The sequence below is a fragment of the Pomacea canaliculata genome, linkage group LG6 (genome assembly GCF_003073045.1).
Source record: "Pomacea canaliculata isolate SZHN2017 linkage group LG6, ASM307304v1, whole genome shotgun sequence".
NCBI lineage: Eukaryota > Metazoa > Mollusca > Gastropoda > Architaenioglossa > Ampullariidae > Pomacea > Pomacea canaliculata.
In genome coordinates, this window is record NC_037595.1 from 888,500 (window position 1) to 904,064 (window position 15,565).

The 15,565-nt window shown below is 44.1% G+C and overlaps 2 protein-coding genes and 1 long non-coding RNA gene across 4 annotated transcripts; 1 reads left to right on the top strand and 2 right to left on the bottom strand.

Moving 5' to 3' along the window:
* Nucleotides 1–4: 4 nt before the first annotated feature.
* Nucleotides 5–2,342, bottom strand: LOC112567237 (ganglioside GM2 activator-like). The gene is made up of 4 exons (XM_025243853.1): nucleotides 2,187–2,342; nucleotides 1,444–1,642; nucleotides 988–1,168; nucleotides 5–142 (listed from the first exon to the last, which is right to left on the bottom strand). The coding sequence occupies exons 1-4, from the start codon at nucleotides 2,293–2,295 to the stop codon at nucleotides 50–52; spliced, it is 582 nt and encodes a 193-aa protein (XP_025099638.1). The 5' UTR covers nucleotides 2,296–2,342; the 3' UTR covers nucleotides 5–49.
* Nucleotides 2,343–4,023: 1,681 nt separating this feature from the next.
* On the bottom strand, nucleotides 4,024–9,351 carry LOC112567097. 2 transcript variants are annotated; one of them, XR_003099744.1, is made up of 5 exons: nucleotides 8,353–9,351; nucleotides 6,920–7,076; nucleotides 5,614–5,700; nucleotides 5,286–5,360; nucleotides 4,024–4,520 (listed from the first exon to the last, which is right to left on the bottom strand). It is a non-coding gene; the product is annotated as an uncharacterized LOC112567097 (long non-coding RNA). The 2 variants fall into 2 exon arrangements; XR_003099745.1 differs by lacking the exon at nucleotides 8,353–9,351 and adding an exon at nucleotides 7,346–7,555.
* Nucleotides 7,699–10,591, top strand: LOC112567096 (low affinity immunoglobulin epsilon Fc receptor-like). Its single transcript, XM_025243644.1, has 5 exons — nucleotides 7,699–7,864; nucleotides 8,079–8,164; nucleotides 9,359–9,449; nucleotides 9,824–10,039; nucleotides 10,434–10,591. Exons 1-5 carry the CDS (start codon nucleotides 7,813–7,815, stop codon nucleotides 10,445–10,447), a joined length of 459 nt encoding a protein of 152 aa, XP_025099429.1. The 5' UTR covers nucleotides 7,699–7,812; the 3' UTR covers nucleotides 10,448–10,591.
* Nucleotides 10,592–15,565: the final 4,974 nt, after the last annotated feature.

Consider the following 15,565-nt stretch of genomic DNA (forward strand, 5'->3'; position numbering starts at 1 on the left):
CGTGTGACCACCTGCTACCCCGGCTTTATTTATTTAACATACTTTATTTTCAATCTCTGCTGAGGCTGACGTAGAACTCCAGACAACTGACCACCTTCTGGTTGCCCTTCTCCGTCATCACGATCTTGATGTAGTAGTCACCCTGCACACAGACACACACACACACGTCACACGTCCTTCATGGTCACGTGGTTTGTTGTGGGCATCTACACGTGACAAATACTGTAGGTAACAGGTGACACATAGTGTATGTAACATGTGAGAAACACTGTATGTAACATGTGACACACTGTATGTAACCTGTGACACACTGTATGTAACCTGTGACACACTGTATGTAACCTGTGACACACTGTATGTAACCTGTGACACACACTGTATGTAACCTTTGACCCACTGTATGTAACCTGTGACACACTGTATGTAACCTGTGACACACACTGTATGTAACCTGTGACACACTGTATGTAACCTGTGACACACACTGTATGTAACCTGTGACACACTGTATGAAGCGAGCGAACAGCCGCAGCCAGGGACCACGAACAGGTGACGTGTCGTGCCAGTGACAGCCGTCAGACTTAAGCCAGCGACAGCCGCTACCTCGGGAATAGGGAGGTGGGGCTACACCCCATACCTCACAGATTTCAGGATTTTTTTAAAAAGTGCCGGTCGTCGACCATTTTCTCGCTCAGTACATTAGACAAGCGGCTGGCTGTCAGGCCGTCACGTGACCCTAAAGTGTCAGGGCTCAGCTGTTGTCTGTGAGTGTTGTCTCCTGTCTGATGTTGTCTGTCTGCAGTCTAGTAGCTGATTGTTGACGTGTGAATGCTGTTTGTCTCTTTTCCAACGACTTCAAATGTGTTCTTATGTCTGAGTGCTGTCTGACGTATGTGTGACGATGAGAGAGAGAGAGTGGGAGAGAGAGAGAAGAAAGAGAAAGTAAGAGAGAGACAGTGAGAGACAGAGGTGGAAGGAGAAGCGTACCCTTGTCAGCCAGGTGTAGGATGGCTTCACATCTGGGAGGCTCAGACGGTCCTGGTTGAGAGTGATGGAGTTGCTGGTCTTGAAGGGGCAGGTGCAGGGCATGCCGTTGTCAGTGAACTCTTTGGGGCACGTGCCGTTGGGGAAAAAGACTTGCATGAAGTGGCACGGGTCGTCATAGTGACTGGCAGGCAAAGACAGAGGTCAGTTAGACAAGTGTGACAGTGTGACATCCAGCATCCAACATAACAGCAATGAACATGGCGAACACCAAACGTTCTCAACACCTACACCAACAGCTTTGTAGTCTGGACTCTGTCACATGGTCACAGCGTTTGTCGACATTTGTAATCTTGAGAGACAATAACTGCTAGCAATCAAACGCTCGTCGCTTATTCATCTGCCACACGTGACTCGTACGTCGAGACAGACCCCACGTGACCGCGGGTCACGACTCACCAACTGCCCAGGTCCTCAGTGCACGGCATCTTGGTCCAGCGGCTCAGCAGGTGCTTGAGGATGGTGACATCCATCTCCACGTTCTCGCTGATGACGTGGCTGACGGCGCCGTTGACGGTCAGGAGGGCATTGCCGGGCAGATGCAGAGGCGTGGGGGACATGTCAAACTTGGTCAGTTTGATCCAGCTGTCAGCATCTCCTGAAACACGTCACGTCCGGTCAGACCACAACCTGCATGCGCACTCCACAGACTGGAAGGTTAGAGGTCACATCAAACAAGCCAACAGAGAGTGATAGCAACTCACTAACAGTGGCGAGTGTGAGTAGTGAGCGTGAGTGGGGAATGTCGGGGATGAGTGTGAGTAGTGAGTGTGAGCGGGGAATGTGAGGGTCGAGGGATGAGTATGGGGCTCATGGATGCAAGCAACTTCATTTCGAAATGGCGGCCGGCAATTACTACCATCGTAGGACAAACACCACGTGTTACAGACTCTTAGTAAAAAGCTGTTATGTGTGTGTGTGTATTTCTCTCTGTGCGTGTGTATGTGTGTGTGGGCTTAAGGTTCTTCCTTCTTTTATCAAAACATCAGATACAGACCTCGCCATCTTGATTCCAAATATCTACAACTTCTTGGGGTCTGTGATAAAGACCTTATTTTCACGAGTTCCTGGACTTGTGTAGCCAGGTTTCTACCCGCAGCTTGCTGGCCTCGTCTACAAACTCATCAAATGTCTCAACTCACCACAGTCACGCCACAACAGCTGTCCGGTGCCCTGATGAAATAAACTTTTGTCCGAGGGGTCCTGGGCGTGGCATGCGGCCAGCAGACTCAGCACTACGACTACCAACATGGCCGACAGTTTCTGACAGACTTGCAGGTGAATGGCATGACTGGCAGGTCGTGGACTCGCTTTTAACTTATCTCGTGGACGAGTTGACTAGAGTGAGTGGAGGGTCAGGGTCTGGTCTGCAAACAGCAGACGACTTCTTTGACCATAGGAGGGCTGGGGGCTGGTGATGTCACTTTGCTCGTTGTTTCCTTCCAGCAACTGTGGGCGAGGGTCGTCTGTGCAGGCCACCGCCTCCATTGCTTCTCAAAGATCAAAATCCTGTTGAAGTTTTAATATTTATTGTCCCGTACACCGAAATACTTGTACTTTCAAACTGTCTGGAAGACAGGAAAGCTTCTCGTTAGCAAACTTCATCATCTTACAAGATGGCGAAGATGGACTGTGACTTCATTGATACATCATTTTGTAATTTGTAACATTCTTTGAGCTACCTTGTCAAGCATTACCAGAAGATTATCTCAAAATGTTTCTTATTCATTTACAAATGTAGGTAGACATCTAAAACTGGTGTTGAATCAATGAAGTTAGTTCTTAACTACTTGTATAAATATAGTACAGTTTTCAAATATACAAAATAAAAGAGATATAAATGGACTTTGTAGATGTTGTCACGGTTCCCAGTCTGGTAAACAATAGAACTCATAATGTTAACGTGGGGTTAAACGTGAAAAAAATAAAGGTATTTTATTTTACAGAACCAAAAGAAAGAAAGAAAATTAAAGAAGAAAGTGAGAATGGTCAGTCTTCTTTACCCTCCATCGAGAAAATGAGATCTTCCGTTCTGGCTGATAAGAATGGTGGGCCAAAGATGTGGAGCTCGTGCTAACGTCACGTGTTCAGAGTATTGTTCAGAAAAGATAACAGTCAGCATGCAAAGATGCTGGTGGGAACTGCTGCAGGTGGCACATCGGCTGTGACGAGCTCCAGACAGACCACAGGGGACACGTGCGTGCACCTGTCTGCGATGTGACGTATGCACCCGTGTCAGCGCGATCCCATGTGACGCAGTACACGTGTCAGCGTGATACCATGTGATGCACGTACAATTGTTAGCACTATACCATGTGACGCACGTACACGTGTTAGCACTATACCATGTGACGCACGTACACGTGTTAGCACTATACCATGTGACGCACGTACACGTGTTAGCACTATACCATGTGACGCACGTACACGTGTTAGCACTATACCATGTGACGCACGTACACGTGTTAGCACTATACCATGTGACGCACGAAAGTAGGGAATGACCCCACAAATAGGGCTTTGATGACGGCGAGACGACGTGGTTGGTGGCAGCCATATTCCTTAATTGTATTAGTTTCCTGGGATTCCTGAAGTCCAAGCAGCACGTGCGACAGGAACACTGTTGGCAGCGAACTCTGACGTGACGCTCGTCAGAAAGCCGTTATAATACGTGGGTGGATCCTTCTATAAACACAACGTGTGGTCGGGGTATCTGTACAAATACACTTTTCACGTAATGGACGCATCGCATCCACCTCCCTGTTCCGTCACGTGGTGATTGTCGAGTGCTGTCCTCCATATGTTGTCATGGTTAATTTAAAACAGAATTTTATGAAAATTAAATTATCGAAAAAATGTTAATTCCTATACTGATAACTACCTATGTTTAAAATATTACTTCAAAAACCTGTTGAAACATATTTTAAGAGACAAAAGCAGCCACACGGCTACATGACCCACAATGAAAACAGAAATATCAACGGTTCAATATATTTTATTAAAAAACCGAAGAAAAGATTTAGTTAACTGTGTCAGGACACACAAGGAATCTGTTTAACAGGTAATTAGCAGCCAGGAAATTTGTTTAGTGCCCAGTAATGATGACACACGGACTGTGGGCAGCTGACAATTCACATGACCATGTGACACAATGACACTCTGCTTGCAGTCCTGCTGACAACATGGCGGACAGTAGTTTCCTTCAGTAGAACTAAAGCAAGGTTCACTTGGGAGGAACAACTGTTCTGACAGAGTTGAGTGTTTTTTGGGGTTGGCACAATCCTGAAATGATGACAAGAATGTAAGAAAGTCAGTGTGTTGTAACTGTCGTCCTTCACCTGCAGGTCACGGTCAGTCCCCAGGCTTCTCGACCTCCTGGCTGACGGCGGTCAGAACTGACGTCTGGCGGCGAATTCGAACAGGTACAGAGCCCAGGTGAGAGGCGGCTGCTGACGTCACGTTGCTAAGTGAGCTTTCTACGGTACATAAAGGACAACAAGAAAGCAATATTATTTTATGGTTGGAAATAAATTCGTGTTTTAAGACTGAACTAACAAGACATTGGAGACGATAACGAGTCTGATACACTGTTCTACGGCCATACAAGACACATTATGCTAGTGCCAGGAGCAAAGGCGGTAATTTAATGACATGAAAGCTAGTGTACGACTGGAACTTAGCTCCCAAGTTGTGACACCAAAGCTTATTTTGTGTGAAATATTAATTAACGAACATTTTATTCCTGCTAAAGCAGTTGGCAGTATGTCCTAAAGATCTGTGTACTCAGAAAGAGTGACAGATTGTGACCAGTGCATTAACGCGGTTTGGTATGAAACGTCACACGACTGTATGAGCTGCACGTGTTTAAAAAAGTGAGATATCATAGGTACAAAACGTCACAGGTGATATATGTTCTGTACGTGTGTAAAACTTCTACACTGTCTACAAAACGTCACACAATAAGGTGTGGGCTATACCTGTACAAACGTCACACAATAAGGTGTGTACAAAACGTCACACAATAAAGTGTGGGCTATACCAGTACAAAACGTCACACAATAAAGTGTGGACTATACACAAGCTCCATACACACACATACATACATATGTACACACACACACATACATACAAGCTCCACACACACACACACGAGACCAACGGTCACACAGGTAAGCACACCACAGGTACACCCACAAGCTCCCCCCCACGTGTACCCCGAACTGTAACCACACTACCCACACCTTGTATCTGCCTGACAATCTGTATCAGCACGGTCAGCGACATGTCCAGCTGGGCACTGAGCAGTTCTCTTGTGCCTGTCGACAAACATGTTGAAAACTTACCATGGAGTGAAGGAGGGAGAGATAAAGAGAACAAGAGCTGATATGGTGTAAATTTATTTGCACTTCTGTTGTGATTTTCTTCCTTTTTGTCTCCCCTTCACTTTCGCCAAAGATTTGATTTGTGAAAATCGTCACCACGGTAACACGTGACATCACACAGACAAGAAGTAACGCGTGATGTCACATCCGTCAGACACCAAGTCACAGAGAAGGAAGGCCCACATACCACGTGACATTAGTAGACCAAGAACCTCCTGACTGCCAACCCGACCAGCTGCCATCTCGACCAGAGCCTGTGTCTCGCACTCTGTGGCTGGTAGAGAAAAAAACATCGTCAGTAGAACACACAGTAGAACGATCCTGACCAGCTTCACTAATGTTTGCAAATTGAATGTCTCGATAAACAAACAGAAGATGAAGATTGTATTGATAATAGTTTTACTTTATTTTGTGTATGGGTTACATGAGTGACTGACAATATTACATTACCGGGTCTTTAATAATGAGTTATATTACTACACGTCAGTATACGCTTGGTGCATTGTGATTACTGATCACTGGTGTTTTGTAATTATTATCGGCTGGTGTATTTTTATTATTATTAGTTTGTTTCCGCTGAGTCAGCATCTAAATCTGCACGAGAGCGAGTGAGGTCTGTCTGTAAACAAGTGCCAGGTGAGAAGTGACGTGTAACACAGGTGAGAGTCATTAGACAAAATACTCAGAGGTTTCGGTCAAGTGAAGGGAGCTAACCACGACAAACCATGAAGTTAGAATTAACTGTATTACCTCCCTTTAGTCAGACCTGTTAATACAATACTGTACATCTTTATTGTCTATGTCACGTGTTAAGGTGCCAGTCACGTGGTACAACAGCTGTAAGCTTAAGTTTAATTGTAAGGTTTAAATTATTTAAATATGATGATGTTCTATTTGTTATTCGCAGGTATCCATTCAGAAGAATGCTCATTGCGCAGCAAAAAACAAAACAAAACAAAAAAATTAAAAAAAAGGAAGAAAAAGATAAAGTGAACAAATATATAAAACACCAGGAAAATTTAAAAATATAGACAGAAGTGTTGCTTGGCAATGATGGGCCAGCCCTCTATAGACCCACGAGATGCAGTCAAGTAGCATCAGTATCCAAGGTGGGCCTCAAGGGATCTGTTTCTCAGCCTGAAAGGCGCCACCATTTAGTTGACACAATGAACTTGAGTTTCCGAGTATTTCCCTATATTATTAACGCTCATAATGAAAATTTGAATAAATCTTAGGGTATGTCACTAGGTCTTAACATCTTAAGAGGGAATTTATGGAAGCTCAGCTTACATTTTATTGAGTGGGATTTAATAAAGTAAGTCTCTAAACCAGACTGGGCCCCAAGTCGCCATCAGATTCCCACAATAATAAGTTTCCTTCGTGAGTCAATTAGTCTGTTAATGAAGTCACACGGCTGGTACGTAGCAACCGAGAAGGTTCGGGAGGGGAGAAAAGTTCAGTATATTTATGCACTGAGGTAAACATAGACTGACCTGAGTGGCAGTAAACTCTTCAACATGTCCCTGCACCAGGGGAAGTCGAAGGTCAACAGTTGTCGTCCATGACATTATCTTCAGTGACACACGTCTCGTTGCTGACTTAACGGTAAGAGGATGCTTATTTACACAACATTCACACGTGGGCTGTTTACTGCTCACAGGACAAAAAAACAAAAAAAAAATGAAAAAGAAAAAAAAATCCCAAAAGAAAGTAACAGATAAAATGACACCAATCACACATTGACTAAAACAAGCAGACACTTTGATAACTGCAAGATTACCAGTTTATTACCATTTATTACCGTTTGTTAATATATACTTTCCGATGGAAGAACACTTCAAAACCGGAGGAAAAACAACAAAAAGTCATAAACAAAACAAAAACTGTACACAAATTAACAAGAGGAGGAAAATACTCACCAGTTAAAAGTCTATGGAAGTATAAACAGAAAGAAACAAAAAGGACAACAGAAAATAAATCTGTCCCACCGGTCGTTAGCAGACTGTGATAATGGCGATGAGGTGGCCAAGATGGCGGCAATGACAGTAACAGTGATGGTCCTTGAGTAAGACAAGAATGGTTGCTGTAGTGACACGTGCACAGACGTTTGCTTGAGTTGTTTGTTGTTTAGCAGCAGTGCATGCTGGGGTGGTTGTGTGGAGGAGACAGATGAGAGTCACGTGACGACTGTGTGCGACTGTAGGACACCTGGCTGATCGACAGTCGCCACAGATGCGCGATGCACTCGTCACACCTGACAGCTCCTGTTGGCAGTCGGCTAGAAATCATTCCACCAATGAAGGCACCAACTCGATCTCGGAGACCATCCTTTATTGGTGGAGACTATAAATGACCACAACAACGACTGGCGGACACACCAAGCAACATGTCAACATCATCGCTGCTGCTGCTGCTGCTGTCTCTCTGTGGCTCGTGCTGTGAGTATGTTCATTGTTTCTTTTCTAATTATAATCATCCCTGATATGTCTTGGAAAAAGATTGACATTTATAAATATAACCTTGTTGATGTCCACGTGACTGTACTTTAAGCCTATTTGTATTTTTGATAATAAGTGTAAACCTAGAGGTTTTTACACCTTCTAGACGATCCGAACATCTCGTAGCTGGAATGTAAACTTATCTTCTTTACAGTCTGCTGCTGCCCAGAGTCATGGACTCAGTTTGGAAGCTCTTGCTACATCTACGTCCGTTCAGATCTTTCCTGGGTGGAAGCTAATGTAAGTTTGTAGGAGCTGACCATCGTCCACACCCTTCTGATATACTCTCAGACGTTGAGATTATTCCGGTGTAGTTATAAACCTCCCTACAATCATTAAGTAAAGACTTAACATGTAGAGTGATAAAGTGTTACTAACATTTACTGACCAAAGTTGTACAAATACAGACATACAACAATTGTTCTCACCTAAAGGCGGACCCAGTTGTCTTCTCTATCCACACTGTCAATATGGCAGAGTGCTTACTTCCGTTTCACTCCTAATCCTCTCTCACATACACACGCACATCAGCTCTCAGACCTCGCTGTTCTCCCCCTGCAGCTTGTGTCTGCGTCTGTCGTGATGTTGGTCGTTCTCGCTCAAGTCTCGGTCTCCACGAGATTGTCGCGAGGTTGTAGCAAGGTGAGGACGAGTGGATTGTCAACCAAGTGTTTCGTTAGCGCAGAAGTCGTGCGCAGGAGGTTCAAACACACACGACACAAGCCCCACAATCCACCAGGGGTTCACACGATGTATACACAGATGTCACGGGTCCATGGCGTAGGAGTCTCTGTCTCGCTGCCAGACGAGAGCATCGCGACAGTTCATCTGCCACAGACGTCGTTGACAGGTGTGAGGTAGACGTTGCTGTCTGTGGTCACAGAAGGTCGTCTGTCCCATGTGTTACTTCTCTCACAGCCTGTACACCTCCCCGCTCTCAACACTTTGCACAAAACACTTCTGGCAATAAAATCACAGAAAGTCGATTGTCGTCACAGAGTGGAGCTGCTGGCGTTTGTTGTGTGTGATTAGAATTGTAAGATAACTTCTAGACAGATATCTTTTATAACAACAACTAGTATCGTACACCACCACCACCACCACCACCACACCACCACCACCACCACCACCACCACCACCACACACCACCACCACCACCACCACCACCACAACAACAACAACAACAACAAACAATAATGTGCCTATACATGTGCGAGAGAGAAACAGAGAGAGAAGAAGAAGGAGACAGAGTATCAACGCTTATACGAAGTCCCTGAGTTCGCGGCTATTCTTAAAAAAGAAAGCGAGGAGCGTGTCTTGCTCGCTAACATTTTTTTCAGTTTACTATTAATTAAAAAAACTTTAATTCGCCAAGTAAAGTGCTGCTCACAATAATATTGTAAAGCATTTGTTTACATTGTTTAATTGTTATAGAGTGTGTGCAAGCAGCTAGGTGGTCACCTTGTTGAAATTAATTCCGCCGAAGAAAACGACTTCGTTATGAGTTTATTATCTATCAACGAAGGTAAGTTGACATCAACCTCAAACTTTCCAAACATCAGATGCTTATAATGATGCTTGGAAAGCAATAGCTGAACATGTATCTTTGCATGTATATTTTGGTAAAAATTATCAACATTGATTTCGCTAGCGAGTATTTTATCCTATGTGGATGATAAACACGCGAATTTCAAACTGTTTCTTGAAAGTTTTTTCTTTCCCAAGATGACTAATTTCTCTTCAAGTAATATAATGATTAAGTCCATAAAATTGCACTAAGGAATTCGCCTTCATAAGACTGACAATTAATAACAATGGTAATTTATTTTTACTAGCGAATATCAGTTCGTTGTATGAATCCCATAAACATCGCGGACACCATGCTTTGTGATTCCTTAGCCAGCGACGCCTGGATCGGAATCGACGACATCGCCACAGATGGCGAGTGGGTTTTGAGTTCCTCCAGAAGACCCATGGGCTACATCAACTGGGATTCTGACGAACCCAACAACCACGAAGGCAAAAAGGAAGACTGTGGTTCCATCAAGTCTAACGGCTTCTGGAACGATGCTTTTTGCAACAGTTCTCGCCAGTATCCATCTGTCTGCCAGAGGTGTAAGTCCTGTTGACCTTCTGAGTGACAACATAGAACTCATGATGGGTACAGTGTGTCTATGTACTCCCAGCATCTAGTTTAGCTCAGTTTAGTAAATATGTTTAATGTCAACACCAGGCTGTTGAAGCTGTCGCATGTTGTAAACACAGTGTAGACACTCACATTTGAAATGATCACAAGGAGAGAGTTGAAATGTAAAGTGGACAAACACCAGTCAACGAAGTGTTGCTCTAATCCTCACTCTTTCCTTTGTATTCATCACATCGCAGTTTTATTGGAGTGTTATTAGTTTATACGTTTATCAGTTTGTGAAGTATTTAATTGAATTTACATGTACGATTATTTGATATTCAAGTTATTACAGCTGTGTTTTGTACACATGGTCATGTTCAGCTGCCTACAGTTGACCTGCATGCTATCACAAGGCGTCACTGGGCTCCTGCTGTCAACGGATGCTAACAGTCACGTGATCAGTCGACGGACGCCATCTTACAATCTTCCTTCTTCAACCACAAATTTTCTTTGAGAATAAAAGAATAATTAAATTCCTATATTTGGCTAGTTGTATTTAATAGCTGTTAGTAAATATACTTTTCCAGTTTTCAACAAAGCGATCCTCACGCCACCAGAGAGAGAAGTTGATTTACATTTTTCACAAGGTGGAGTGTTCATCTTACAGGGATGTCTCTGGTTCTCGGTATGGAGACAGTTTTTATGTCTAAGCTGGTCTTTGGCCACGTGACCCAGCACGACACCCTGTCGAAGACTGTCCTCCAAGGTACCCTAGAGTGTAGTGGACACCGCGGTGGTGAGAGGAAGAACTTACGAAGGTGAAAGACTGGAGGTCGTCCTGTACAGGACTGCTGACTATCGCCCACAATAGACAAGATTGCGGCCTGTCAGCTGCTAGTCTATCCTTGTCATTCCCTCAACGACAGGTGGTGGTCAGGGGACGACTGACTTATTCATACAGTTTGTGTGTCGTAAAGGGGTTTCGAGTCTATTACAAAAATAATTTGACACGTTTGTCGTGTGTACTGTGTGTTTGTTTACACGTGCAAACTGTTGGTGATGCGTGTTGTGTGCACTCCTCGCTGCAATGATTTCACAGTAACATTACTTCACACGTACTGCACAGTAACATTACTTCACACGTACTTCACAGTAACATTACTTCACATGTCACCGTGTTGCCACTTCACTTGTTCATACACGGGGCAGGGCACTAGAGTCCACCCCACCCCCGGGCTAAGTACGTATGTCACGTGGTCAGGGTGTTCCCGTCATATCCGGGTTCCTCTTGAAGTAAGTAGCAGCCTCATCAGCTAAGCACTGGGCATCAAACGACGGTGACGGCCACTTCCCTTCAGCCAATCTTCAGCCATCACGAGTGACATCCACACCTTTAATACCTTTATCAACTTCCGCTGACTGGGATCAGGACACACGTGATGTTACCGTAGGACATCAGGGTGTGCAGGGTGAGGTCAGGGTGTCGTGACCACATCTCATCTCAAAGCCTCTTAACAATCTCAGCCATCTTTTCCTTCCCGCAAGCACCGCGGCAGGTCACGTGGTCAGGGTGATTTGAATTTGATTTGAATACCACCCCCCTGCCCAAGCATGAAGCGACGAGCTGAGGAGGAAAAGGGGGAAGTTTGGTTGTTCCAGCTTTGCACACTTCATATTTTATATTCAGCAGAAATTCCGAGCTCATCATCTGCGATGTCGAAGTGGACAGGTGCAATGTCCAGATTCCAGCCACCGATAATGTGACCGTAGGGTCATAGGTCATGTCTCCCTCTGGTAAGCTTGGGAAGAATCGCAGAAGTGACTAGTTAGTGTGTGATCTGTGTGTGTGTGTGTGTGTGTGTGTGTGTGTGTGTGTGGTGTGTGTGTGTTGTGTGTGTGTGTGTGTGTGTGTGTGTGTGTGAGATCTGTACACACACTCTCTCTCTCACACACACACACTTATCAACCTTCCAATTGGACGATGCCGTTGGTGTGATATGTAGAGATGTACTTACAGGAGTGTATTCAGACTTGTAGGACAGGTTTGATGTTTGGTCTGCGGATTGTGCCTTCACCTTGTCCACAGCATACGACTCTATGCAAGCCAACTGTTGTTGTTGTTGTTGTTGTTGTTGTTGTTGTTGTTGTTGTTGTTGTTATAATAACTGACTTCTTTAACATAAAGACAGACCAATCAGCTTGTTTTCTGTCAACGCCAACAGTGCGGAACCACACTTGTAAATACTAAACATTTTTAGAAACGAAACATGGTATAATATTAACAAGTATTTAAAAACCATACAAAACAAATAAAAATTAATTATGGGTTTTACATTTAGATAAAATGAAGATCTTAAAGTTAAGAAGTATTTTAAAAATACTGGCACACACACACACAGAGGGACAGTACAAAATATAAATTTATTTACAGTTGCTAAATGTCTTATCAACAACCAAAGACAAAACAAATCCAGAAAACACGACACGAACAAACGAACCAAACCAAAGACCAGCGAACACCCGCGCATGTCCAGCTCGGCACAGGGACAACAACTCGCCTGACGAGGGGACACAAACCAAAACAACCATGTAATGTAGATTCTCAGTGGAGTCGTCTGTTGACGATGAAGAAGAAGAATACTGTGAAGTTAATCACGATCAGCCTTATCAGCGAGCTCAATGATTCTGTCCGTCATCTCAACTGGACAAAGGACAAAGCCGAGCTGTTAGCCTGTGGAGTGAATGAGTGCAATCTTGGCAATGGTTACAAAGTGTAACATTACAGTAACTACGAACCTCGAGCAGAATTCTATGCCACAAAGACTGGCACTGTGATTGTATGGACATTGACTTTCATAGGATTGAACTTGGCTACAGCCATGCAGGCTCTTCATTGATTGGTTGAAGTCTGAAAGCAGTTTGGATTCCTCATGGCAACAATGAGCCGCCAGCGCCATGTTGTCATGGTGTTGTTATGAAGCCATCTTATGACATGATGAAAACAGTTCTAACTGCTATAACTATGACAACTATTGTTTGAGTGTCTGTGATGATCTAAAGGTTAGTGGTTTACTGATGGACAGACAGAGCAGGATGACCAAACATCTGTGCTTCCTTTGTCTATGGCTTAGCTCTTCCACCGGAAGTTCTTCAAGAACTCAGCGGCCAACAAGACATGAATATGCTCCAGGACAGATGAATGTCAAACAAATTCCTCTTGTCAACGCCAGCAATGTATGTTTACCACCTCTTCGCACCAAGCTGGATCTGATAAAGAATTTTGTCAAGGCTTTGAAGAAAGTTTCTAACCCTAACGTAGAAATTGTCTAAACTAAGCGATGCTAAAAATAAATAGTTTTGAACGGTCCACAAATCAGAGATGTCCCGAGAGATACAATATGAGAAATGAAGCTAATTTGAAACTAGAAGCATGGGTCTCGTTCTCGATGTGTTTCTTGGCAAGAAGAAATCTGATGATCATAAACATTTTAGTGGCAGCTATGCTGGTTGATTACGAGAAGTAAGGAGGTCACTGACGATGCACTTTCTTCATTCATATACACATGTCTTCTCTGTAAGGTAGGTGATGTCAGTGATGAGCAAGGGGAAGGCTTCCACCGAGACATCTCAGTCATTGAAGTACGACGGGAATATGATGGGCGACTGTTGGTGGTTGTTACAGAGAAAAAGTAATGTTTCTGACAAGAGGAGGTCAACACCAGCGACAACAAGCCAACAGTCATATCATAGCATGTCCCAACCGTCAATCAGCTTAAAGAAAAAGGTTCAGAACCGGAAAGTGAGAGTGCTAACTATTATTCAGTTTCATCAGTGTAATCAGCATGTTTTAATTATACAACACACATCAATTACTTTCTTGAAATTAAAGAACTTTCTTGCACTGTGTTGTCATCACAACCTGTGCCAGCACCTGATGACATAGTCAGACTGTAGTAGTGAGTGTTGAGCAGCATGTTGTAAAGGATGGCAAACCATGATTTGTAGCAGCAAACCCACGTTCAGCCCTTTGTTTGTTTACCACAGCTCGCAGTGTACTCGTCACCAAACGAATGATATGTTTAGCTAAGTTTAGCTATATGTGTAGCTAGGTTATGTTTAGGCCTTTAAACTTTAAACAGGTATGTTTCGCCAGGGTACAGCAAAGGTAACTATGGTTTATTTAAAATCCACCATTTTCCCACCATGGAGTCGTCTGCACGCGCATTACAAGTGCACGACTAACCTGCTTGCTCTCTGTCTGTCTGTCTGTCTGTCTGTCTGTCTGTCTGTCTGTCTGTCTGTCTGCCTCCAGCTTCCCTTCCATAGTCTTGATTAGTCTGTCCTGCAAGAAAAGCTTTTGTTGTTTATTTTGTTCTCTGTTTGTCGTGATTGTCTACTACCTCGGTGTCTTTACAAACTTTTGTCTTTGATCCCGGCGTCTGCCAGTCCTTTGTTTGCTGGTGCAGTAGACATTCATGTGACTGGTGCATCATTCTGTGCTGTATATCAAGTACGTAGAAGTCGGTTTCTCCTAGACGCCCTGCCAGGCCAGCTGGTCCAAAATTATTTTCATAGGCAAACATCTACTTCTAGAATGCACTGGAAGAATCAGGTGAGTGCACGCACTACAGGGAGAGGTCACGAGGTGAGTAAAGTCAGCCTCAAAGTCCGTTACGTGACGTCACCCACATTGAGTACCAGGTCGGGTGCGCATGCACACCCCGATAGACAGGCTCACATGCACCTGTGTCTTCATCCTATAGTCATCGGAATTGGAAAGGTGTCGACTTTCAGTACTGGTACCTGAAGCTTTGATAAATTAAGGTGGACGCATTTAAATATTTATGCACCCCATTACTTATCTATAGAAGACTGTCATTCTCATCAACAGTGCCTGGATATGAAGCGAAGCACCCTGACCACGTGACCTGCCGCGGTGCTTGCGGGAAGGAAAAGATGGCTGAGATTGTTAAGAGGCTTTGAGATGAGATGTGGTCACGACACCCTGACCTCACCCTGCACACCCTGATGTCCTACGGTAACATCACGTGTGTCCTGATCCCAGTCAGCGGAAGTTGATAAAGGTATTAAAGGTGTGGATGTCACTCGTGATGGCTGAAGATTGGCTGAAGGGAAGTGGCCGTCACCGTCGTTTGATGCCCAGTGCTCAGCTGCTGAGGCTGCTGCTTACTTCAAGAGTGTTTGGAAACCAGAGGTTGCTGGATCCCCCCTCCCTGAATTCTTGTACTCCATGCCATTCTTCTGTCAGGCACATGCGACTACAGAGAAGAGTTGATCAAGAGATCATGTTATCAAGCATTGATCACAGAAACTGTTATCAGAATAAATACTTTTATTAATCCTACCTCCTCCAAACAAAGGAACAAATAAAGCCAAGGTATGCAGCCATTAGCTTAATCAGTCAGCCGGGTAAGGTGAAGTTGAAAGTAACCAAGATTTATACAAACACCACCACTCGGGACAGGCTATTACAAGAACCTGTTACTTTTAAA